The 25,276-nt window shown below is 37.5% G+C and overlaps 2 protein-coding genes across 6 annotated transcripts in view; one reads left to right on the top strand and one right to left on the bottom strand.

The window, feature by feature from the left end:
* Positions 1–1,262: 1,262 nt before the first annotated feature.
* On the bottom strand, positions 1,263–7,395 carry TRAPPC2 (trafficking protein particle complex subunit 2). Of its 3 annotated transcripts, none has more exons than XM_072849473.1 (5): positions 7,343–7,395; positions 6,552–6,662; positions 4,297–4,439; positions 3,401–3,488; positions 1,263–2,715 (listed from the first exon to the last, which is right to left on the bottom strand). In XM_072849473.1, exons 2-5 carry the CDS (start codon positions 6,642–6,644, stop codon positions 2,617–2,619), a joined length of 423 nt encoding a protein of 140 aa, XP_072705574.1. In that variant the 5' UTR covers positions 6,645–6,662; positions 7,343–7,395; the 3' UTR covers positions 1,263–2,616. The 3 variants fall into 3 exon arrangements, with proteins under 3 accessions (XP_072705574.1, XP_072705576.1, XP_072705577.1); XM_072849475.1 differs by lacking the exon at positions 7,343–7,395 and adding an exon at positions 6,982–7,330; XM_072849476.1 differs by lacking the exon at positions 7,343–7,395 and adding an exon at positions 6,817–6,951.
* Positions 7,396–7,415: 20 nt separating this feature from the next.
* The window catches only part of OFD1 (OFD1 centriole and centriolar satellite protein), a 35,316-nt gene continuing 17,455 nt past the window's right edge, over positions 7,416–25,276 (top strand). Inside the window, exons 1-15 of one of the 3 annotated variants that reach the window (XM_072849425.1) lie at positions 7,416–7,596; positions 7,749–7,850; positions 10,487–10,687; positions 11,551–11,619; positions 11,704–11,731; positions 12,568–12,642; positions 13,368–13,504; positions 15,622–15,795; positions 17,792–17,898; positions 18,820–18,939; positions 21,413–21,486; positions 22,180–22,271; positions 22,428–22,617; positions 23,283–23,413; positions 23,789–23,900. In XM_072849425.1, coding sequence (XP_072705526.1) covers positions 7,755–7,850; positions 10,487–10,687; positions 11,551–11,619; positions 11,704–11,731; positions 12,568–12,642; positions 13,368–13,504; positions 15,622–15,795; positions 17,792–17,898; positions 18,820–18,939; positions 21,413–21,486; positions 22,180–22,271; positions 22,428–22,617; positions 23,283–23,413; positions 23,789–23,900 — 1,606 coding nt within the window. In that variant the 5' untranslated portion in view covers positions 7,416–7,596; positions 7,749–7,754. Of the gene's footprint in view, positions 7,601–7,748; positions 7,851–10,486; positions 10,688–11,550; positions 11,620–11,703; positions 11,732–12,534; positions 12,643–13,367; positions 13,505–15,621; positions 15,796–17,791; positions 17,899–18,819; positions 18,940–21,412; positions 21,487–22,179; positions 22,272–22,427; positions 22,618–23,282; positions 23,414–23,788; positions 23,901–25,276 lie in introns of all 3 variants that reach the window. The other 2 variants (XM_072849423.1, XM_072849424.1) reach the window with 2 other exon arrangements.

The raw sequence follows: 25,276 nt of genomic DNA, 5'->3' as shown, positions 1-25,276 counted from the left end.
ATGCAAAGTTCCAGATGTCCTTTAAAATGAGGAGCAAAAATACTGTCATGGCAAACTGGTGGGATTGATGAAAGCTATGCATATTAGAACAGACAGCAAAATAGGAAGGGGCAGAAGAAACTATAGGTAGGTCAAGCTAACAGCTCATGTTACAACTCTTCCTTTCTCATACTGCAACAGATTTCATTTGCATTCTTATTCCTAAGGCTCTGAGCTTGGGTACGAACATAATACTTGCAAAGGAGGTCTCTTCTGCCTTGTCCATTGACCTTCACATTGCTGGAAATGTTCATTGTCTGATGCATGCTAGAACTGCATCTTTCAGACCTAAAGCAGATTTGTGACTATAGTTGATCGCAAGATAACTTTCACCTGTCACTTCCAGATAGCAGTCTTTCAGCTTATTGTAAAAAGTCACAAAACAAAGCATAAGTGTTCCTCCGTACACAGGGAGATCACAGCTACCTAGCCAGAGTCCTTCAGAATTCTGTCATGAGACAGTGTTCCTCACTGCAACCTCTAAAATGATTAATGAAATGAGTTAGCATGTAATTCTCCCTTTCCTGTGGCCAGTAACAGTCTGTTTTTATAAAGCCTAGATGGACCTATGAGACTGCATTTCCCATTTACAATTCCTATATTCAGAAGAACAGGGGAAAGATGTATGGGAGGCATAAGAACAGGCACCATTTAGCTACCTGCCTTCAGAGATCAGGCAAGAGATAAAATGCTTTCATTTTACATAACTTCCTACTGTGTGCTGGCAGAGAAGAATACAATTATCAAAAAACCCTCAGTTTCTAAAAGTGGTGGAAACTCTTAGCACTAATCTTTTATCTTTGCCAAAACTTTTCTTACTGCCACATATACGATTATTTAACGTAAGTATCTCCTCAGTGAATCTTAACTGTTAGTATTTTTCCAACCATCGTGCTACTGGGGAGGAGGCAGAAAACAGCATAACAGCTCCAACTTAATGGCTCCTTATCATATGAATGAGAATGCTTTACCTCAAGTGTGTTTCTGTTGCTTTCATGTATAAAGAAAAAAAAACAAAAACAAACAAACCAACCAAAAACCTCAGTTGATTTACGTAAGATTACATGACCTTATGAAAATGCTGTACAATGCAGTTTTTATGAAATAACAACTGCAAAGACAAGTATTCCCATCTTCACATGCCACCCTGACAATAAAGGTAGCCTTACAGTGATCATCTAGTTTTCTTCTAAATCATTTGAAGTATACTCAGCAGGCATCCATACTGCATCATTCCATGTTTTATTTAAGGTAAATATTGCAACCTTTATATAGTGTTCTTTTTCTCATGGAATATTTTACGGTGACAGTTTAGCAGTAAGTGTAAATTACAAAGAAAGAATGACTGACTATACATTTAAAGCACATATACATGTGGTCCCTTTAATTATACAGACTATGCAAAATGTACTTCCTAGAACAGCATGCAACTTTGTTTGGAAATTACTTTTCAGACATTTAAAAAAAAATGTCCAAGAAGATACCTTCTATAGATTTGCTGCAAAAGGAAACAGACTACTTAAAAGATTGTGAAACCAACCAAAATATTAGCTACCTATATGCCAAATGACCCATTTAAAAATCACTATTTTGGAATGATGGCAAGTTTAGCAAAAGGGTCCCTAACCACATTTTACAATGGAATAGTAGCCAGACAGGCCAAATAATGGCTTTCTGAAACCTCAACAAATAGAGTTTCATCGTTCAAAGATCCCTAGTCTAAATATATTTTCAAAAAGAAAATTTCAGCACTTGCAGAGATAATGGAAAGAAGTGGGTTTAAACATGTAAATTCAGTTTAGTCTTTTTCCATGTGTTAATTAGAGTTAAAGTCAGGGCAGACATAGCTGTTCTGTGGTCTACTTTATTTGTTCATTCATTGATGCAACACTGCAGCTAAACATGTATCGCAGTAAACACCTGGTAAATTTGCAGTTTTAAGCTTTAAAACTTTTTAAGTTTTTTTCTCAAAACTTCCTGAAATACTGAAGACAATGCTTTGCTGATATATCCTCTTTTTATTTAGCACTTTATAATACATACATTACACATTACAGTATTAATATAGACCTGATTTAATACCATGAAGAGTAAAGTTAGTCTGGTTAGTCTGCAGAGTAAGTTCTCTAGCAAAGGACTGTAAATAGAAAGGTTTATAACAAAGTTAACCACTTAGGCCAAACACTCAAGAATTCCCTTTTGCTCATATTCAATCACATGACTGGAGATGTCTTTTGTGTTTAGATCTGATTTCCTCCCACCCTGTGTAAGAGGCTTACATTTTGCATACGCATTGACACCCAGATGTCTCGGTTTGTACCTATTCAGCCCCTGACATTTTTAAACTTAGTTTTCATAACACATAAAAGGAAACTTCTTAAGATACACATTTTAACCAGAGAAGCTTGGCTGTTCTTATCCGTATCAGGAAAAAAAAACCAAAACACCTTCTTCAGCATCCAATTTGTCAATCTTCAGAAAGATGAGTATCAAACATGCTGAGAACTAACCAGAAGAACTACAGTTCAAATAATCAGGAAAGTATGGAAAAAGCACTCACTCAGGAAAGTTATTTATTCAGCTTAAAAGGTGTTTCTTCCCAAGGAACTGTACTTTCCTTTCAAAGGCACTGGATCGAATAGGAGAATTGAGTTCATAAAATGGATTCATTGCAAACTGAGGAAAGAAGAAAAACTCATCAATAAGCACAATGCCCAGCACTGGAAAATATTCTTTCAGATGGCAACTACTACTAGCTTTCAGCCTATTTAGTGCCACTTAAGAGCAGGGAGCTCCTAAACATTCACTTGCCAGGCCCTTGCATTCTCCCCATATATGTGCACAGCCATCCCTTAGTACCAGCTCCTCAGAACAAATCCATCATGACACTGATGAAAATTTGTGTTTTGGAAATTAGCACCATTTGAGTGCCCACAGGAGGCCGAGATGGCCATCTCCCAGCCAGCGCTTGCGACGGCCCCATCTAGTGGGAAGTACCACCAGGCTGTGAGAACACAGGCTACTTGTTCCGCGAGCAAAGCACTTCCACCAGGTTTCTGTAGAACAGTCCTTTGCTTTCATTATCACCATTAATGACACAAACTGCCCAAAAAACACTGGACTAAAATGAAGAATAAATTCTGAAAGAGCAGTTTATAACAATTTAGAAAAATCTATTCTGTTTAATGGAAAATACAGCCTTTATGTCACATATTATCAACTCTGGCTAATGTGAACTGCACAGGTGCTTCTCCACTTATACAGGCCCCCACAAGAAGCATGCTAATACAGGCATGCCTGAGCATGTACAGCAGCACACACTTAAAAGTACTGCAGTGAGACCTAAGAAGTGGGTTCTTACCTTTATATACAAGTCATACACATCATTAAAGAAGTTCTTAATTCCGTCTTCTTGCCTTACATCATGAAGCATTATAAATCTCATATGTAAAGCAATTAAGGAAAATTTAACTTTTACAAAGAAGAGAGACATTTAACGTATCCTGAGATAAGCATTTACATCTAATTCTGCATATACTTAAAATGTTCAGCTGTACATGAAATAGCAGTGATTACAGGAGGAAGCATTAAAAGAAGTAACTGGAGCAGTGAAATTTAGAAAGCATTACCTTTATATTTTAAAATTCCCCTATTTGAAAATAAAAATAATCACCTCTCCATTCAAGGTTATTCTTTTTAAAGCTAGACATTTCTGAATGTGGACGATGCTCTCAGCACCTTTGCCATATACCCCCTGAAGTTAAAATGACATTCAATGTTACTTCCTATGTATAATAAATGTTTCACAACAAACACTTCTAGGACTATCTGTACATAAGATCAAGCCTTGACACTACCTTTTCAAGATGGGTGTGATGATACCAAGCATGTTTATCCCTGCTTCTCCTCTCTAGCGCTATCAAAGGGATGGGAACAGAGAATCATACAAGCTTGCTCAGACCCTCTCATATTATTCCCCTCTCATTCCTCTTTCCTCTACTCCATGTGAGCTCCACATTTCATTAGGCTATTCAAGCTCCTCCGAAAAGAAAAATCCATCTTTCCAATTGGTCCCAATTTTCAACAACTGCTGTGCCTCTCAACTTACTTCATTCTGAGGCTGGTGACTCTCTCTAACAATAATAGTGGTGAATAGCCAGAGAAATCTGTTCCAAACTCATTTCATCTGACTTAACCCTCTCTGGCAAAAGGCTTTTCCTATATAAATATAGGGAAAGAGAAGAGGGAAGGATATGTCCAGCTGTGACAAAAGCAGAAACAAACCATTCGTTAAACTTGTCCACAGTCTTCAGATACATGTTGTTAGAAAGCCACATGTTCTCATCTACTAGGTCAAGAGCAGCATGGGCAATGAACTGGTTGAGATGGCGATGATCATCCTAAGATATTTCCAGAAGACAGAGGATTAGTAATTCAGTGAAAGGAGTGAAATACAAACAATAATTTGCTCAAGCTGCTAAACAACTAGTGTTCAAGTTACGTGAAGTTATATATACCCTTATTTTCTGCTACATATGTGCCATCGTGTAATTAAATGAAGCTAGTATATATTATCACTATACTTGGTTTCAAGGGAGAAAAAAAGGTCGTAATAAAAAGGTCACCACAAAAACAATCTTGAGAGCAGCAAAACCAATAAAGCCTATATTTATAGCTCAGGAATGAATTCAAATGTGAACTCTTTTGTTTATCAACGGGTAACCTCCCACTGCAAACTTATTCCACAACAGAGGCCCTGATAAAACTCTTTTTCTCTGGTTTCCAGTCACCTGTTTTTGTGAAATTTACAGAAATTTAGCATTTTTTGGACCATAACGTCTCTGTCAAATTTGGCAGAAATTGAACAATAGGTTTCAATGTGTAAAAGTTGGGGGACAGATGGGGAAAGCAGAGAGATACAGAGGACAGATATACTGATAACATTTATCACCTAAAGGTTCTGCTTTTTCAGGTTATTTGCCAAAAAAACATAGGATTGTTTTATTGTTGGGGGTGGGGTGGGGTGGTGTTTCTTCTTCCTAAGAGCCTAGTGCAGAAAAACATCCTGCAACTGCTATTAAATATATGCTTGCAGATTTAAGTTGCACCTCTTCCTATAATAAACACAAATGGCCTTCATAGAGTGATCACAGCGTTTGGTCCTAACACTACAAGAGTGGTGTGGGGTAAGAGCCATTTACTTTGTATACCAACTAGAACACCGGAGGACATCTGCCAAGAAGAAACTTGGGACTAAACCATACTGTAAGCTTCTATTAGACTGGAAACATAAGTAGTCTTGCACTGTTTCTCAAAATATAGGGATCCTATTAACGCCACTTTCACACCTCTCAGTGCACTATGTTTTTCCCCCAAATCAAGTTTTGCTCAGGGCATCAACGGCTTTGCAAGTTCCATTAAACCATACTGAGGAAGAGACTAAGTAGTGAAGTTTAAGGGGCAAAAGCTTGTACTGATTTACCACGTATGTTATGCAAACCACTTACTTCAGGCAGCTGTGCAGCTGCACTGAATTCACTATTAAATAGTGTGTCTCAGAAACAGAAGCGATAGTTGCCAAAACATATCAATGCCTACTAGTTCTCCTTCAGTGCACATCAAGTCTAGATTCTCTCTTAGGAGAAAATTTAGTATTTCAACCTCAGTCAGAGAAGAAGCTTACCCGAGCCAAGTTAATTCCATTAGCAGAATGTAGAAAATGAATTTTTCCACTATCTGACACATCCTCACACTCACCAAGTCTAGTCTGACTAGTCTTATTTATGATTTTTTGTGGGACACTAAATACATCTGTCAAAGTACAGATGACATCATGCTGTTCAAATCAGTGACAGCATATACTTCAATTTTTGGACACACTCACAGATCCACACACTTTTACTCTGAAGTCTATTTTTTCTTTGATGTAATATCACAATAGATAGATTTATTCTTTTCCCACTGGAAACACTACTTACTGAGTAGTCTTACATTTCTCACATTCTCAAACCCATATTTATCAATGCAAGTTTTAAACCTTTCTTACTTAAAAGCAAGCATGACTATTGAATATGATTAAAAAATAAGATTTCTTTATAGCATAAAAAATAAAGGACTGACTAGAGGTTTCAAATTTATGTTCCTTACTTTACCTTATTACTGTATACAGATGTCTTAAAATAGAGAATAACAGTAAATAGCATTAGATAATGAACAGTTATTATAAAAGCTCTACCCACAAAGAGCAATATATTTTTCACCATACAGCATCAAACATTGAAGGAAACCATGTTTTATGAAGAACTAGTATAATATGGCAAAGAATTTGTAAGAGACTCAAGAACTCCAGAGTTCTACTCCCTAGGACAAAGTTTCTATAAAAAGAAGAAAACAGTGTATACTAGTAACACCTTCAACAACATGCTGGTCATGCTTCTAATATACTGTAAAATTACCAAAGAAAATGCACCATAATTACATCATAGGAGTATCACAAGGGAAAAAAAACACACCTTGGACTCTACTTTTCCAGGAGGCAGAAATTCCATTTCAAATATGGGATTATCATGATGACCAACTATCACAAAGTAGAAACTTCCAGACATTTCTTCAATATAGCGTTCCTTACAAAAAAAGACACGCACTTTACTGATGAGTCCACAAAACTCTTAATCCGTCTGAAAATGCTCCTAAAATCAGACAACATGCTTCCTATTCATATTTACCATAGGCTAAAAAGAAATAAACACCTTCTTGGGTATGCACATTTATACTTACATAGGGGGAAAAATATTCTTAGAAAGTGGAAGGAACATCTCCTGGAATTGAATCTAGTTACTACTACCTAAAAACTCTTACTCTACAACTGACTGATGTACTTAAGCCCCGACAGCCCTCCCAGTGACTTGGAGGGCAACGATCCCATGAAATAACGCGGTGTACCCGTCTCTGAGGAATCTCATCTGTCCCTCCTCGGGGGCCCTACAAACAGGCAGCAGAAAGGGGAAGGGAGGCAGACGGCGGGCACCATCCTCCCTCGCACGGTCCCACGGAGTCCTACGGCCCGGCTCCATCCCAGGGGACTCTAGAGTTACCGGGAGGGCTGAACCGCCCCGCCGCGCCCCAGCGCCCTGAGGCCCGCCCGGGCTCCCGGCCGCTCCCCTATGCACCGCCGGGGCTGCCGTCTCCAGGGGAAGGGCGGGACGCCGCGGGGGCTGCCCGCGGAACAGGTGGTGGGGGAGGAAGGGAGGGAGAAGCGGGGGGGTCTATGCCCGCAGGGGCCCGCCCCGGGCCCGCCGCCTACCCTGCGACGCGAGCTCTCCAACGGCTCCCAACGGCCGCCCGGAAGCGCTCCTCTCTGCCCGCCCCAACATCCGGCGCCCCCGTGACGCCTCAGCGTCCGCCGGGAGCCGCCGCCGGAGCCGGCGCCCTGTAGCGGCGCCCCCCGGCCCCGCTCCCGCAGCCTGGCGGCTGCTGCCCCCGAGAACGCCCGCCGCTGCGCGGGCAGGAACCAGAGGGTCGAGGCGCGGGCGCGGGCCTGGACCCGCCGCTCTCCCTGTGGGTAGGGGGAGGCTGCCCCCGGCAAAGCCTGGGCCTACGTGAGGGGAGGCTGGGGCGGCTTGTGCGCTCGCCGTCTCCCTGGCCGGGGATCGAGCTGGGAGGCAGTAATGTCCTTTTTTTTTTTTTTTTTTTTTTTCCCGGTATTGTAGGGCAGGATGGCTTCGGTTGAAAGGGAGACGCTGTCCCAAGATGAACTCCGGAAAAGGCTCTATCAGACTTTTAAGAACCGAGGTGTACTGGACACACTTAAGGTGTGTTTTATTTTCAGCAGGTGCTACCTGTGATTTGCTGTACTACTTAACATTGAAAGCAGTGAAAGTCATGCCAAATAAATGTGTTTCCCGCTCTCCCCAGCTTTATTATTTTTGCCACAGCCTAATTCGTGCTCAGCTCTTATTTTCCCAGAAACAAGGTTCTTCCTAACCAGAAGTGCTTTTCATTGCGGATTAGTCTCAGAGCCTTTTTCAGGAAGGTTAAAGGCCTGTATCGGGTCTTTGAAAATTTCTATGCTTCAGAAAAAAGTTAAGCAGGGAAGAGAGAAATGAGAATACAGGTTTGGAAAGGACCTCTTGGGTCGCAGAGTCAATTTGTTACCTATTCTGAGTAAACATGCTATGTGAATTCTCCTGAAATATTCCAGTTCTGTTTTAAAACTATTTGAGCTGTTTTCTCCTTGTCTGCTCATCGAGGAGGATGTCTTAGAATATGGTTGTGTTCAAGAATGAAACTTTGTTCTGTTTTGTAGCTTGGGCTTATTTATGGTTGCTCTGGCCTTTTTTCTTGTGCGGAAAGTATCCTTCAGTTTAAGTGGCTCTTGCTTCTCTTGATGAATTTATAGACAGCAGTCATACCTTTTCTTTAGCATTCTGTTCGACGATGCTAAGCAAGTCAAAGTGCAGTAGTCTCATTGCTGGTTATTCCAGTAGTCCTCTGCATCACTTTGAAGTCTGTCCCCCTTTTTTTAAAGCAAGTACATCATGATTGATGAGCTTTCCAGGCAAAGGTTGTGAGCTTTCCAGGCAAAGTTTAGAATGGTATTAATTATTCCCTATTTTTGTGGGGAAAATCTGTGGAAGGCTGCATATATCTCTTTTTGAGGCATGTTACGTTTGTAGTGCTAGTCATTGTTTGATTGACACATCCACATCTTGCTTTTTCCAAACGCTAAATCTCTTGTGTTACAGCAGAAATTCGTATCAGGCCTTAAATGCTGAAATGTTGTGTTTCATGCAGTTTCAGTTTTGCTAGTCTTTAAACATCATCTGATTGCATTTTTTATGACATCTTGATCTTTGTATGCTTCTATACACATCTTTATGTCACCAGCAATTTTTTTTAGCTCCTGCTTTTTATGTCAAATTCATTACAGTTAAAAAAGAAAATCAAGATCTATATTTTAAGAATACCACTGGTAAGCTCATGGCCAAGAATTCCCTGTTCAGGACAATTTGTTTCTCCTTTAGTGATTTCCATATCAAGCTTGCAGTGCTTGAACCAATCTCTTGTCTTGTTTGACTTAACTAATAGTCTTTCAGGAGGCATGCTATTGGCATGCCATTTAAGTCCGTTTTCCTGCTTCTCTTTTCCTTGTCTGGAAGATTATACATCGTATTAAAGATTTTGTAGCTTTTCTGAGCTGAAGAATTAATACAGTTGGGTTTTTAATGGATTCCTGCAAACACTCTTACATCTTCTAATAAGAATACTCTCAAATTTCTCGTGGTCTTATCTGACTGCCTCTGCTGGTAAGAGGCAGGGCGGATCTGGAGCTCCAGGTATGCTGAATGGCCAACATACCACAAACCATTTCTGACTTCCTTTCCCATAGTAGGGACAGGGATTTAGCCCTGTGTTTTCCACCTGCACTTTGTCACGAGACGTATAAGAGGTTGCTGGTCTCGGTTGTTTTTGAGACAACCTCATCTCTGTCAAAGTTGGTTGAAACTGGACAAGTTCAGAAATTAATAAGGAAAACAATTTTTTCAGTTGTCTTTATTTCTCTCTATCATCTAATTTCTGTAGAAAGCCATGCTAAAATACAGGCTAGTCTGATGACCTAGCTTTGTTAAGTTTTGGTAAGCATTTAGTATTTTGCCCCATTTTTGCTAACACACTATTTCTTTAATCAACTTTGTCACTGTTGCATGCCTGCTGTTGAAAGCTTAAAATACTATTTCTGTCATGATCTTTTAGTATGCTATAAACAATTTGTACAATTATATAATGGAAATTATTATTTCTTCCTTTTACAGGAGGGAGACATTCTGATTTTAGGTTACTTTTTGTTGTAAGTCATAGAATGCAAATAAATAATTAAAAAAGCAATTTAATTATTATTAGTGCCTGTAGGCTTTTTTGATTAGTACCCTTTTGCTTCCCTACAAAATAACTGATATTAAAGATACTGAATTTCCTGTTTATTTTCCCATCTGCTTTTGTGATTGCATCTGCAGCTTCTTGATATGAAACTCAGAAGAGGACTAGTGAGTTTTCCAAGTACACGTGACATTGAGGCCACATCAGGCAGGCTTTATTTAAGCCAGAGTGAAGGAGAACAGGAAATAACAGTGATCTAAAAATGAAGCTGGGGGTACTAGAGTGGAGTTTATGTGAGTTCCTAACTGAGAACAATACTTCTTCTCAGCCCTACATTTGATACATCTTGAGGGAAAGTCAAAGATCGCTGTAGCCACCGTTAGAGTGTTTTGAATAAAGGTACGGTGTCCCAAGCACTCTTCTAAATTTTGCCAGTTAGTCTGCCCATTTCTGTTATGTAGGTTCTAATATAACATGTACAAGCAAAATGAGACTCCCCGTGAATTTTGAAAAATAAAAGCTGTCATTGAATAACATGTAAACTGAGAATATAATGTCTTTTCTGTATCAGACACAGCTCCGAAACCAGCTAATCCATGAACTAATGCACCCAATTTTAAGTGGAGAACTTCAGCCGCAGGCAGTTCCAAATGATGACAGTTCACTTTTGATCACAGCTTCCAACAGTTTGGTGGCAGATCATCTACAGAGATGTGGCTATGAGTATTCACTTTCTGTTTTCTTTCCAGAAAGTGGATTAGAGAAGAAGAAGGTAAGTTCAGTAATTTACCTCTTCCAAGACTTCTAGGAGCTTTGCTTTCTAGGGAGTGTTATATTCCAACAGAATTGAAAAAATCACCTTTTGTGGTAGTGAAATACAAATGCAAGTACAGCTTCTGATCATCTCCATTAAAGAGTTCTAATATTCAAGGACATTTTCATGAATATTTTAAACTGGCAATAAGCTAATGATGCTGTTCTGGGAACACATAGCACAAGCCTCGTAACCTCGTGCTTGCTTCACCTATAGCTGCAGTCTGGCATGACCATTTGTGAGGCTGTGTGGCAGACCACTTGGGGAACTAATCCTGATTAAAGCTAGCCTCTTATTTGGCCACTCAGTTCCCTGAAAGTGTGGTTCCCAGTCAGTTTAAGCTGTTCTAACTACAAGCTGTAGCTGAAGAGGGCAGTCCTTGCCCTCTCTTTGTTTCTCCTGTATGAGTATGTGATAGGGTGAAGTTGTTTCTAATTGAAAATTAATTTTTTGACTTGGTGAGTAGTTAGTTGTCATTTGGGTTAATAAGCTCATCTGATTTGTATGATAAATCAAGAAAAGAGGCAAGGAAGGTAGCAAGAGCATGTATCCAGGGTGGTGAGGAAACAAAACTACCTCTTTTCACAGCTTCAGTTGGTCATAAAACTACACACTGGCTGCCGTATGTCTTAGGTAATGGAGATAAGTAAATGTAATACTAGAACAGCAGGCCTCTGAAAATGGTTTTACAAGGCAATAAGCAGATGTTTCTCAAATTGAAAACATTCTACAACTGTAAAATAGTGCCTGTTACATATTTGAAATGTTTTTAAAGTAGTTGGTTAACCTTTCTAACTTACCTTTCCCTCCCCCCCCCAAAGCTGTGGACTATGCAAGATCTTCTTCAATTAATGAGGATCAATCCAAAATCCAGTCTTTACAAATCACTGGTAAAGTTATTTTGATTTTGAAAATAAGCTTAAATTACAGGTGTGATGAAATAGACTGGCTAAAACATCTTTTATTTCTTACAGACTTCAGGAACTCGGAAGGAGAATAAAGGTACAAGATGTTTATACGTGATGCAGACAAGGATAATTGTGTCAGCTTCATTTTTATTACGATGCAAGCAATAGAAATTCAAATTTCTTGAGTGTATGTTGGTATGGAATAATATGGATTCAGTAAGATTTTGAAACTTGCAGTACATCAGGATGATGAATATTATATTTCAGGATTGTCCAACTCCTACTTGCGTGGATTAAGTGTTATCATTCACCTACAAAATAAATGACTTGAACATTAGAAATACGAAAAAATCTGTAAGCAGGTATTAAATATCATGCTGTTTGGAAGCTTTTCACACTAACTTTGGCAAGCTCAGATTTTGGGTTGTGTTTATAATGGACTGTATTAGCTTGCGTAATGTACGTCAAAAACTGCTTAAAGATTTAATTGACTTTCCATTGTTTTATATAAGAAATAATTCTTATGTCTGCATGATGACACCTAGCTATATTGTATAGTCTAAAGTAGCTTGATTTTCAGAAACACCTATTGCCTAATGACCTCATAATTAAAATAGTAATAATCTGCTCTCTCAAATGACCTATGAAGTCAAAGAGACAAAGAGAAATGCATGAAAGAAAAAGTTATGAAAGGACAGCTTTCGCAGAATGAGATGGACTGGAATGTGCTTATAATAAAAATCTTAATAGTTTACTAATATTGATTTTTACTTAAATACTTGATTCTTTCCGTAAATCAAATAGGTTTTCTTGTACGCTGAAAACAACTTCATTAATTACAGGCTCAAAAATTCAGTTTTGGTATGAAATCAGAACTAATGTATTGGATCTTGATAGGTTTTCTTATGCAGATTTTAATCGGACTTACAGAGCATTATCTAAATAAGGAAACTCATGACACAGAAACTCAGACAACCTCAGTGCCTCCTTATAGAGAATCTCTTGGTAAGTGCAACCCCTGCAAGCAAGTCCCCCCAAATATTTTCATACTGGTAAATGGTATGGATTAATAAAGTGTATGAATGTTATCATTCATCACTTACTCAAATGCAGCCTGAAGTAATAATAAGTAAAGGTCATACCTATCACTAGTACATTGCTTTTCTAACCTTTCTTAAAAAAAGGCAAAAGTCCTGTTATGATTTTAAAAAAAAAAGAAATCACTCAGTGTTTTCTTAGGCATTTAGCTAAGAGCTGTAACATCTTAGATGGACTGTAAATGTTATGTGCTAAAATATGTTCTGGAAAACATAATTGTAGATGCATGCCTTGCTTCTCTTTCTATGATTGTGTTTCAGTGAAAGTTAGGCATAGATTGGGAGTTCTTGAATTATAATATGCATGCTATTAGTAATACAAAAAAACCTACAAGTTGCATGCAGAAGGAAATTCTTGTCCATCCATGATAAAGAGGATGAATGACTGTTTAATACCACAAATAGTGCCTAAACAGCTAAGTGCCTCCTCCTAGGTATATGTTGAGTGGCATAGAGTTGATAAACAGCATTTCTGTGCTGCCCTGCTTTTGTACCACGCAAGTCTTTCTATGACAGTGCTACTTAGGTAAACTAAGGAACTTCCTAGAGAGAGACAGGTTCCTACAGGAGCTTTGGTAGGATGACTGTCGTAACTGTTCTGACGTGATGATGGATATGTTGCTCTTTTTATAGCTGAGAAGCTTCAGCTGATTGATGAACAGTTTGCAGACTCTTATCCCCAGCATCAGAAATACGAATCTTTAGAAGTAAAACTTCATGAATATAGAAAAGAAATAGAGAAGCAGCTTCAAGCAGAAATGTGTCAAAAGGTATAACTCTGGTCATTGAATTTGAGGGAGACGTTTGTTAATTTTGACTTTGCACGTTACAAACTTTTAATACTTAATGTAAATTGGAAGAAGAGATCTACTAAGGAGTTACAACAAACACAAAAGCCTGAGCTAATCCAATATCAGTTGTTAATTTGATAATATAGCATGTGTATATTTTCCATTCCCCTTTTTTGTTAAATGTGCACAGAATGTTAAGCTTCTTATTCTGATGTTAATTTGTACACAATTTTTTCTTATTTTGATTTTCTTAATTTGGTAAATTTTATTTGCTCTTTGATTATTTTGTTTTATGGAGAAATGTTTACCCTGCTTAGTCATACTATTCATTTTCCTTCCCAGTTAAAATTTTGAAGCTTGAATTTCAATATAATGTGTAGCAACTGAGAGGCGTGAAGTTGCTGCTGTGTAGCTTGACAGATAGTTGAGTTAATTTTTAATATTGATGAGAATTTGCATACTATTTCAAAACATTACACAGAAACACTAAATCGTAACAGACAGTATTAGGAATGATTTCTGGTTTGTTTTTTTTTTCTTCCTATAATTGAAGACAACTTTTTTAGAAACTTTTCCTTCATTTTGGGAATAAAATTAGGAATTTTTTTGTCACATAATCCGTTGAGAATCCTTATGTCTGAAAAATGGAGCAGAGAGAATATACTGCAGTTCTTTTAAATATGGGGTGTTTTTCCCCATAAATTTCTGTCAAGATCAGCAGTTTATTTGGATAGAAAAAATTAAATTAACTGTAGTTCATTTAAATATGTTTTTTCCCCATGAATGTGATATAAAAATAGATATAAAAATGATGACTGATAATCAGTTAGAATTCTTAGACACGCTTTTAAAGGCAGTCATCTGCATGTAAACTGTTTGAGGAAATCCATTTAGTCATATTTATTCAGCTAGACAAGTAGAAGGATGGAGAGTTAAAACTGCCAATGTGTTTTACCTTCATTTTTCATTTAGTCTTCATTCCCCAACAGGCACTTTTTAGTACGTAAAACATGTTAATTTGTGTGTTGTTAAGTTTGTCTCAGTTTAAGCAAAGCAGTTGCAACAAAGGAGATTGGAATCTTAACCAGATACTAATCACTTCCAAATTCAGTTAACTTTGCATGGATTCCTTAGCAATGTGGCATGAATTACTGTATGACATTTCTCATCCAATTTATGTATGTACAAGTGATGCTGTACTGTCTTGCCATTTTTTTAATTTTTCACAAAATTTATGCCCACAGACCTGAATTCCTTGATCAGACATTCCCACTGTGCTTTTCCCCCCTTCTCTTTAACTTCCTTGTTTTCTCCAGTCTCACAATTTTTCTATCGTTCGCTTTTTATTCTTTTGCTTATTTTTTCTCATTTTTTTTCTTGTATGCTTGCTTTCCATTTTCTTTCCATTTTTTATTATAATTCTTTATAACTCTGGTTTTGCATATATTGCACTCCACATGTTGTATGGAGGCGTGTTGCCTACGATTCTTCTGTGCAATTGCAAGATGCGTACTTTCCTGTTTGTATGCATTTACTTTTTTTCAGTTGTGCTAAGAAGTCTGTGAGTCAGGACTTCTGTTTCTGTAACCCTCTTTATGTGGAGTTACATGTTCTGCATTTTTTTTACATGTTCAGCACTTCTTTTGTGTCCAGATGAATTTCTGTTGCTCCTGAGTGATTCAGGATGGGTCTGCTTCTGCCACTTCTTGCATCACCAGTCAAAAGTGGTTCTTTGGGAAAGAGGCAAGAATAGAGGCAGTATCAGAGGAGGAATTCAAGAGTGTGGCCATTCCTTAATTGCAAGCAGACTGTCACTCCTGCACTGTGGTTTTCTTCGTAGGCCTCTGTCTAAAGCTATTAGTTTTGTATAAGATCTGTTTTGGGATGCCGCCAGATAAATGCATGAAAACTATGTGAGACATGCAAATACTATGTGCTGCTAAGATACTTTTATCACAGTAATTTAATTTCATTGAACTATCATATATTTCCTAACAGGAATTTCTAAGTGAAATTTAGAATTGTCTGAGGAGGGATTGTCTTTGTCGATTTCAAGATGTCCCTACTTAACCCTCTCTTCCTCCTTTGTGTAAAAGCTAGAACATTTTAAAGAAGTTGAAATAGCAAAGATTAAAATGGAGGAGAAAGTGCAGACCCAGAAAGAAATCTCTGAGCTACGTCATGAGTTAGAGAGGACACATCAAGCGAAGTCTGAAGCCTTGATTTCTCGTGAAAAGAATGCTATTGAGAGGCTTCAAAAACAACAGGAGGTAAAATTCTAAATATTTTTTCTTAATCTAGTACAAAATGATTCAGTGAGTTGATTAAACTGTTCTTTTATCTTTGGGAGATTTACCTTCAGATCTTACTTGGCTTATTAATGAAAACTTTGAATTTACTTTTGTTCTTATGAATAAGGGAACGTGTTTAGCAACCACAAGAATGAAGTATGGGTAAATATCTAAGTAGAGCTGGCTGGAAAAGGAACTGTTCTGCAAGCTAGGATTGAAGGATTTAAATGTAATAAATACTTTTTAATCTGTTTTAATAACTTTGCTGAATTCAGATCGCTGAGATTTTTTTAACAGAAAGTTGATGTGACTTTTCACTTTTCTGTTTCCAGAACATAGCCTTTAGTTGTAGTATAAGTTCTTTCAATTGCTAAGAAGGACTCTAAACAAAATGAAATATATAGCCTGTATGGTACGGCTGTGCCATTTCTGTATGTCTTTATGTTGTATATTATTAATAGCCACTGTCTTTACTATAAACTAACATCTTGCTTTGTTTCTTTGAACATGTTTTTTGTTGATTAATTACTCCTTTGGGCTGTTAACTCTTGGTGTTTTGCCAGAGTAGTAACAGTTACTGCAGCACACAATAATTTGTATATAGTTCTAAATTATTTCTCCCAATCTCTATTACCTTTCAGTTTTTGGAAGAATAGTTTGCTTGCTGTTCTGTTGGCTGTTTGCCTAGCCAGCCCCCTGCTGTCTGCAGTAGACGTTTGTATCCAAATAATGTAGTCATCCACAAATGCTAACCACCTTTCTGCTCTGGTGTGGTGGGAGGTTTTTTTGTTGTGGTGGTGGGTTTTTTGTTGTTGTTGGGTTCCCCCCCCCACTACCCTGAGACCACATGATGTTGGTTAACAAAGCAATTATACAGGTCTCTACTATTGACCTCCTTCCAATCTGAAAATTAAACATTTTATCACTACTCTATGAAATTCTTTTATGGTTGTGTCCTTAGAAGCTTACAAGAAAACCATCTATTTTATGCTATCAATTTTCTTCTGTGGGCAAGAAAATAATTTAGGAATTAAAAAAAAAAAAAAAAAAGGATTACTAGATCAGCATATCCGTCAAGCATTATGTATGGATATTTGGTTGCTCATGTCAGCTTCTGCACTCACTGGAAAGTCTATGCTTCATTTACCTGGGGACTCTTAACAGAGACCAGCAGCTCTACTGAGTTGAAGTATATTTGCATTAAAGGTAGAAGGTCATTTAACCCTTTACTAAGATAACTTTATGCCCAGGAAATGCGGCTTGACAAACTGCTCTATTTTTTGCACTGGGAACAGCAGCTAAGTCTTTCTTTACCATCAAGTGCACGTGACTTACAAACTTGATATGAGCACCCATAGGGCAAAATAATATTTTTTTTCTTCTTAGGCACTTATTTATTTGGAGAGAAATAATGCCTTGTGTGCTTAAGAACAAGAAAAGCTATTTTTTATTAATAACATATTTGACTTTTGGTATTAGCATGTTCATCATTTGGAGGATTCCTTTAACGATTTGTTTGATTTCTATAAGTTAAACTGAAAGACTGCTGGTTGACTCAGTTTCAGTTTTAAATTATGTTTTATCAGGGGCGTTTGTTTTTTCAATTTTGTTTTTATGAAGAGCCTACAAAACTATTGGTTTTTAGAAAAATTCAGATGTTTGAATGTGTTTATTCTGTAATTTTTTTAAAACAATTTTTCCTTTTACGTAAGTTTTAATCACTGCCATTTCTTACAAGAAAAGTGTTTACAGGTAGCCAGTAGTGATTCCATCTAAAACATTTTTACTCAGAGTAAAAGGAGAAGGGGAATAAAAAAAATAACTTCTGGATATTATTTCGAATTATGACTATATAAATAATATTTATTGGAGTAAGACCAAGTACTGTAGAAGATCCTTGAAAGTTTGAACGTGTTAAACGGTATATACTGTATAAAGTGTGAAGTAAAACTAGAGCTAATATTTTGTGATTCAGATAGAAGCAAAGGAAGTATACGTTCAGAGACAAAGTCTACTGAAAGATATTGAAGTCATAAGGACCAGAGAGGCGGAACTGAAACAAAGAATTGAGGCATTTGAAGTGTAAGTTGCTAAAGGGCATATACAATGCTAAATGTTGTTGTTGTCCTTTTTCTGGAAAGCATGTTTCAAGTTGTTGCTGTTTCTATGATGTTGAAATAGATTATATATCCCATAAGTTATGTTTTGCATTTTGAGCAGTATCGTATACTGTCTCTATTAGCAGGGATACCCCATACAAAACGAAATTTGGGGTTTTTTGTATTGCTCCCCATCCAACCAAAACAGTGCAGCATTGCTTTGGAGGCAAGGAACCAGATGTTTGCTTTAAAGTGCTTAAATTAAAAAACAACAGAAACAACAAAAAAAAAACCCCAAACCCCCAACCAACCAACGCAGTATGTAATCCTAACACTCATAAGGCATGTATATGGTATTTTGCTTCTTTAGTCCTATGGTGGTTTTGGTTTGTTTTTTTTTTAACTTATCCTTAGTAAGATCAGTTTTCTTTGGTTAAATAAAAAAAATAACTAAACTGGTTTTGGCCAGATTCTCAATACTACTTAATGTCATTACTTTGACATCTGCTTTTTATAGCAGAATGAGTATCCCGCTAACAAAAACGTGTTGGTTTGTTTTTTGGGGTTTTTTTTTTAACAAGCCAGCAGAGGGTGCTGATAGAGTAGCATGCTCAGCATTGTCTCCTCTGAAGGCTTTCTGGTGTGGGAAACTGAGCTAGGGTTAACCCGGGATAGCTGCATAATTGATTGCTACTGGATTTTAAATAGGACAATTTAGTTTGTGTCACATCTCCTTGTTCATAATGAATTACAATGACAGATTCTGATCATAATTTTAAATTGCTACTGTGTTCCAAGCAAGCACATTACCCTTTGATGTCTCTAAATGTTATTTTAAAAGAACCCAAAACTAAGGTTTTGGCTTTGTAACTGGTCATTGTCTGTATATTTATGGATATTTCAGCACTCAGAAACTTCAGGAAGAGAAAAATAAAGCTATTGATGATGCACTTCGACGTCGGGAGGTTGCTGTGAAGAACATAGAGGAGACGTATGACCAAAGGCTTAAGACGGAACTCTTAAAGTAAATTTTTCGTTTGTCTCTAACAGGACACATACTACTTGCTATGAAAACAGAATAATAAATTCTATAGGATTTATTTTGAATAGTGTAACAAAGCGAGGACTTTGAAAATGTGCACTCACATTTTTGTTTTAATCGGCTCGAATTCTTTACATTATTGCTTAGCTCTTTGCTAGTGAGACAAAATGTTCTGTCAGGTTCAGAAAAAGCTTGCTATAGAAAGTAATTCTCTTTTGATCAAAACTTATATTATTGTTGTTGTTTTAATTCTATGTTGTTATCTGGGAAAGAGATGTGACATTAGTTGTGTATTTAGACAAGAGGATGTGAAGCAGTATCAGTGACTTCCTTTGACTACAATTAAAAGAACTGACCATTTTATGAATGCAGAAAAGGCATGGAGGGGAAATTAGCATTAAAGAGATGTTATAGGTTTCTAGGAAAAAGGGTGACAGGCACACTAGCCCATTGTATAGACAGATTGGCTCTTACCTTAGCCCCTCCCCATTTTTGGAGAGGGATTCTCTGTTATAGATCGCCCTCTCTTATTGACTACCATCTGTTTGAACGTGGTTTTAAGCAATTTGCTTAGAAATGCTCTTTGAAAGCGACAGACATCTGTGACTGCTTTTGAGGTGTTGCAGTGGGTATATCCTAACTTGGCTATTGTACTTTCTTGGAGCGCTTTGGTCGCTTGAAGGGTTACTTGATGCTTCAATGCAGGCAGGTGCTCTCGGCATGTTATTACTCATGTATTTGATGGCATGAACCGATCTTCCAGTTAGGTAGTTAAACCAATGATGTATCATTACTTTTTATTGCAAGCCAGTGGACAATAAGTATTATCTATGTTAGCATGCCTTTATTTAAATTACAGAGGAAAGATGTAAAGAGTAGGTTTTGATAAGAAAGATGCCTCAGCTGAAATTGAATAGATTTGAAGATTTTTTCAGAGAACAGTGAAATGCAACTAATTGACCCACCTTGGTATCTTATTTTACCTAGTCCATAACAGCTAGTTACAAATAATGCTTGTAAAGTGCTTTTGGTTCATGAGGAGAAGCATATTATTTTAAGGATGAACTGCTGCTTAGCTTATTTTATCAACATACAAAATATTTTAGACATGCTGCAAATGCTCAGAAAGATAAAATCCATGTCCTTTTGTCCCAAATCGTTGATGAAAAATAGCAAAGAGCTACTGTTTCTTGTGTGGAAATAATGATGCTTGTTAGAAAAGGAATCCTTTGTTATTTCTGTGGTAAACATTAAATGCCATAATTGGGAGAAGGATCTGAGTGGTCTGGACCATTTGCAAAAATGCAGGGGGATGGATATGGCAATATCTGAAAACGTTTATAATCTGTGTCCCAATCATGCAAAATGCTGAGCTTTCTGAGCTCCTGTAGATTCCAGTAAAATTGAATGGTAAAGTTGCATGACTGCTGGGCTATGAATAGTGGTGTACGTGGGCAGTGCTCAGTGTCTAGCTGGTGGCCGACGGCGAGCAGAGAACCCTTGGGGCCAGTACTGGGACCCATACCGTCCAGCACCTTCATCTGTGATCTGGATGTTGATACAGGGCATCCTCGACAGCTTTGAACATTGAGGCTTAATTAAGGGAAATGGCTTCCACAACAAATGGCAGAGTTTCAGTTCAGGCAGACTTTGTTAAGCTTGGGGGTTGTGTCAGCATAAATCTTGGGAATTTTAACGAGGAGAACCACAAAGCTCTGCGCTCGGGGCAGAATATCCCCATGAAGTAGCATAAATGGGGAGAAGGAATTGGCCGAGTAGCTGTGTTTCTGAAGAGGACATGGGAGTTACAGTGAGTGCCAGGTTGACTATGAGCCAGCAGCACACTGGCAAATAAGGCAAACAGCATGATGGGCGACATTAGTAGCAGCGTGGCCAACAGACTGAGGGAAGTTATTATCCCCTTCAGGTATTGGTGGAGGCTGTGCTAGGAATACCATGCCCAGGTTTGGGCTCCCCAATTCAAGAAAGTCATGAAGAAACTGGAGAGGGCCTAGTAAAGGTCTGTCAGGGTAGTTATGGGACTATCAGACGTGACCTCTGAGTTCATATGGCAGGGGCCGTAAATTGTGGCTTGGGAGGTTCAGCTTGGACATGGGGAAAAAAATATTTTTACTGGGAGGGTAGTGTGGCATTGGCACAGGTCAACCAGGGAGGTGGTGGAATATACATCCTTTGGGGTTTTCAAGAGTTGGCTAAGAAGGGCCACAGCTGATGTGATCTAGAGTTGGCGGTAGTCTTGCTTTTTGGGCAGGTAGTTGAATGAGGTGATTGGCAGGGCCCTTTCCAACCGTTTCAGTGGCTCTGCAATAACTAATTTTGTCAATAAATAATTGCATGGTTATAGTTTAGTCTGGGAAAGACTGGAATTTACACGAATGCATGCACATGTGCGCACATACATACTTTGGGCATACATAATTCTTTTTACTTCTAGATACCAGCTTGAATTAAGAGAAGAATACATAGCCAGAACCAATAAAATTACTGAAGATGAGAAAAAAAATAAAGGTAACCATCTCTCTGAGATTAATAAAGTAGCTGTTTATCTCTTGAGCTTTTACTAACAGGTATCAAAACACTGTTGTTACTAAGCAGTCACAGTGTTCAGTAACAGTGGTATAAGTGACAGAAAAGCCATCAAAATAGATTTTGAAAACATGTAGCAGGATCCCGTGACAGGTCGGCAGCTCCTTGCTGTTCAGAATGCAGTGGGAACTGTGAGCTGCTGCTTCATACAGAGGCTGCAAATAATTTTGCTTTTTCAGTTTCCCATCTCCTTCTAAAGTCCTACTAGCTTGTTCATTCTCTAATTGAACTCTGGTACAGGCTGGTACCATACCCTTGAATGGTTGCCAGTTTCTACATTCATTGTGCACAAGATGTTTAATTGGAGCTTGAGGAAGAGAGCTGGGACAGATAACATATTTAGACTTTTAAGTTAGGGACATGTGAAAGAAGTGATATATCATGTGCATATGAATTTGATTTACCTAATTCCAAAGGAGTATATGTATGCATATGTATGTATACACACAGTGTGATTTACTTAATTTTGAAGGAGTGTGTGTGACATTCAGTCATTTTTATGTCTTGAATTAAATTGAATGTTGGGCTTAGCAGCTTAAACTGGTTTTTGCTGATGCAGTTTTTTACTGTAATACTCTACTAATTTTAATTCAGCATTTGTAATCCTCCCTGCAGAGAAAGCTATGTTTTTGCATGAAGAAGCCATCGCTGTTAATTCAAAAAAGGAGGAACTCAAGCAAGCTGTATCACGCACGAAAGAGCTTGAGGTAATTGTAAACATTAATTTAAAGAAGCTGTATTCTAATTAGTGCTTTTGAGGTACATTTAAAAAAAAAAAAGAGAAAACGTGAAATAAAAATAATTAAGTAGTAAATTAAGTAGTACAGCAGTTCATAAGCTTCTAAACTGTTCTTTATCTGCAGCTGGATTTGGAGTCAGTGAAGGCCCAGGTTCTGTTGGTAAATAAACAGAATCAGTTGTTGACAGAAAAACTGAAAGAGGTATCAGACTACCCTTTGCTAAAGGAGGAGAAATTGGAGCTCCAAGTGCAGAATAAACTACTTAGGCAACAGTTGGATGAGACTCGCAGTGAGAACCAGCATCTTCGAGACAGTCAGTGTGAATGATTTAGTAATTTTCTTGTTTACATTTCCGTACAAGTATTTCTTTAGAAATAAATTTTCATTAAAATACATTCTTTGTATTATGTTTACTAGTAGTTTGCATTAATCCCCAACTAATGTTTGTGTAAAATGAAACAGTCCTTGATATTATAAGTTTATTTTCTTTAATATGTCTGTATAGTAGAAATCCTGAATTAAGTGGTAGCTATAATAATACAAAGAATATCCCTTTCACCCTTTGAAAAAAGCAGTGCAATATTTCTAACCATAGCATTAGTATGGTTAATAATGGTAAAAGAACATTGCATTATTATTTTTAAGCATTTGCCTGACTATAATTATAAAATACCAAGCATTTTTAATGTGCATTTGAGATTATGGGAGAGTAGAGATGTACCCCCAGTTATGTAAGGTAGACATATGTATTTTTCTTCCAGAACAGGACAGTCTGGATCTAGTTCTTCAATGCCTACACCAACAAAAATTTCGGTCCTTTGTGAAAGCAAGAAAAAAAATCCCTAAGTACTTTATTCAAACAACGCCTTGTTATGTTCCTAAAAACAAATCAGCTTTAGATTTTGAAGGGGTATCATGTAGAAAAGTGCATGCTCATTATTCTACAGCTGAGTGTCTAGTATTTCTCTTTCTGGGTAGAGCTGTCCCAGCCCTCGGCGGAGCACCTGGCCTGCCAAGTGGAGCTGAGGAGAGTGGAACATTCTAGGAAGCTGGCGCTGGATGAATTTGAAAGTCATAGGCAGATTTTGGAAAAGCAGCTACAAAGTGAGGTAATTTATTCTTTCTAAATAATTTGAATCCTTTCTTCATCCTGTCATCTTATTCACGTTTGTCTATGTACCTGTGCAGGCTGTTTAGCATGTAGTTATGGGGATTGTTTGTATTCTGCTTCTTTTTATGTAATCAACTCTAAAGAAAACAAAACAAAACAACACCAAAAACTGACCGCCCCAAAAAAAACCCCAACATAACCATGGTAAATCTTTCCAAGTCAGTAAGTTGTCAGCACTGATTTTCAGTAGGATACTATGTATATATGGTTCGACTGAACCTGAAAAACATTTAGAAACAAGTATTCAGCCAGTTGAGATTCTTCTTTTTGTTTGAATTATGCTGGTTTTTGCTTTTCTGTCGATCTCCTATAGGTTGAGCATTGTGCCCAGTTAAAGACCCAACTGTTGGACTCCGAAGCTACTGTCAGGAAGTTAAATGTGCAGGTTGAAGAACTGAAACTGCAAGTGAAACAAACACAGGCAGGTTTGTATCTTACACCAGAGCAGTCCTTTATGAAGTTCACTTACCCAACCAGTGCAAGAATTTCCAGAAGCTTGAAAAAGCTGCAGTTGCATAAGAACTAATATACCACCAGTGAGTAGATTTTCAAGTCTAAAATCAAAATCTATTTAAAAGCCCAATTTAAAAAGCAGACTGATTACAACTTCCCTTCCTTTCAGAAAACAGACATATAGGAGGAAGGGAAAATGTTCCTCCCTGAATACTTGCATGTTTTTATTGTCTGTTTTTCCTCAGTATGAAGACATTAATGTTTGGTGATAACATAATCACAGTTTTCCAGGAGGCAAGTTGCGTTTTAATGCATTTTGATTCTTGAATGTTCATAATAAGAATAATCGATTTGAAATTTTATTGCGTACCTCACAAATTTAAATCTAACTTTTAAACAGTTGTTGTCAAGGCCAGTAACTTATGCACCTCGTATGAGCATTAGAAAGAGGGAGGCACTTGCGTAAAGCAATTCAGTCTGCTGAAGAAACGTAGTTCTAAAGATGCCTGTCTGTCATGTTGCTAATATCAAGTATGATAAATAGAAGTTTTGGGACTGAATTCTGCAATGATTATTCATTATATATACAGCATGTGTTGCACCATAGCTGAGTATATGCAATACTTTATATCACTCACTAGACTGATATGTACATTGTCATATGTGGTACAAGTATCGGTACCATTTGGAATTGGAAATTTATTAGCGTCAAATAGCAAATATGTATTTTAATTAAATGACTGAAATTACTGCATGGACTTTTATTTTGCATCAGAGTTAAGGATGTCATTGAAGAGCCATTTATGTAGAATAAAAACAAGGTTGTCATTTTGCTGAGAAAGATACAGCCCTATAGATTGGTCTTTTGGGCTTGCTGAAGCATACAAGTGCCAGCCAGGAAGCAGACAGCCCTGAAACATTCAATTTAACTGACAATTTTGGATAAGTACTTTTTTTAAAAAAACCTACATTATCTGTGTGGTATGTTGTTTTTCTCCAAATTTCTTTTTTGATCTAAATAGAAGGAAACCGTTAAGACTTGTGGCCTGCCCTGTGTCCCTCACCCTTTAACAGCATGATTGGATATAATGTGTCCAAAGTGGTGATGTGTTAAATTTTAATTAATTAATTAAACATAATGTAAGAAATAATATTGTAGAGTGCATACTTCAGGTAGTTTTACATGGAAGGATTATATGTTAAAAAATATCAGTGATAATTTGCAGCTATGCAGCTACATTAAAAATGCATTTAAATCAACCCCTTAAATTCTCAAAATTTAAGCCAATTCCATGTTAAAATAATTTTGATCAAATTGGAATTTAAATGCCATGTTTTACTGTTTCTG

The sequence above is a fragment of the Ciconia boyciana genome, chromosome 1 (genome assembly GCF_034638445.1).
Source record: "Ciconia boyciana chromosome 1, ASM3463844v1, whole genome shotgun sequence".
Classification (NCBI taxonomy): Eukaryota; Metazoa; Chordata; class Aves; order Ciconiiformes; family Ciconiidae; genus Ciconia; species Ciconia boyciana.
Note: the sequence above shows the minus strand (reverse complement) of the source record. Positions and strands in the feature narration are given on the sequence as shown.

Excerpts from the sequence above, each read along its gene's own strand:
- TRAPPC2 (XM_072849473.1), bottom strand. The coding sequence starts at position 6,644 with ATGTCTGGAAGTTTCTACTTTGTGATAGTTGGTCATCATGATAATCCC. Across the intron at positions 3,489-4,296 it reads TCTGCTTTTGTCACAGCTGG|ACATATGAGATTTATAATGC; the intron begins ACATATCCTTCC and ends CTTAATTGCTTT. Across the intron at positions 2,716-3,400 it reads TGTATGACTTGTATATAAAG|TTTGCAATGAATCCATTTTA; the intron begins GTAAGAACCCAC and ends TTCTTTCCTCAG.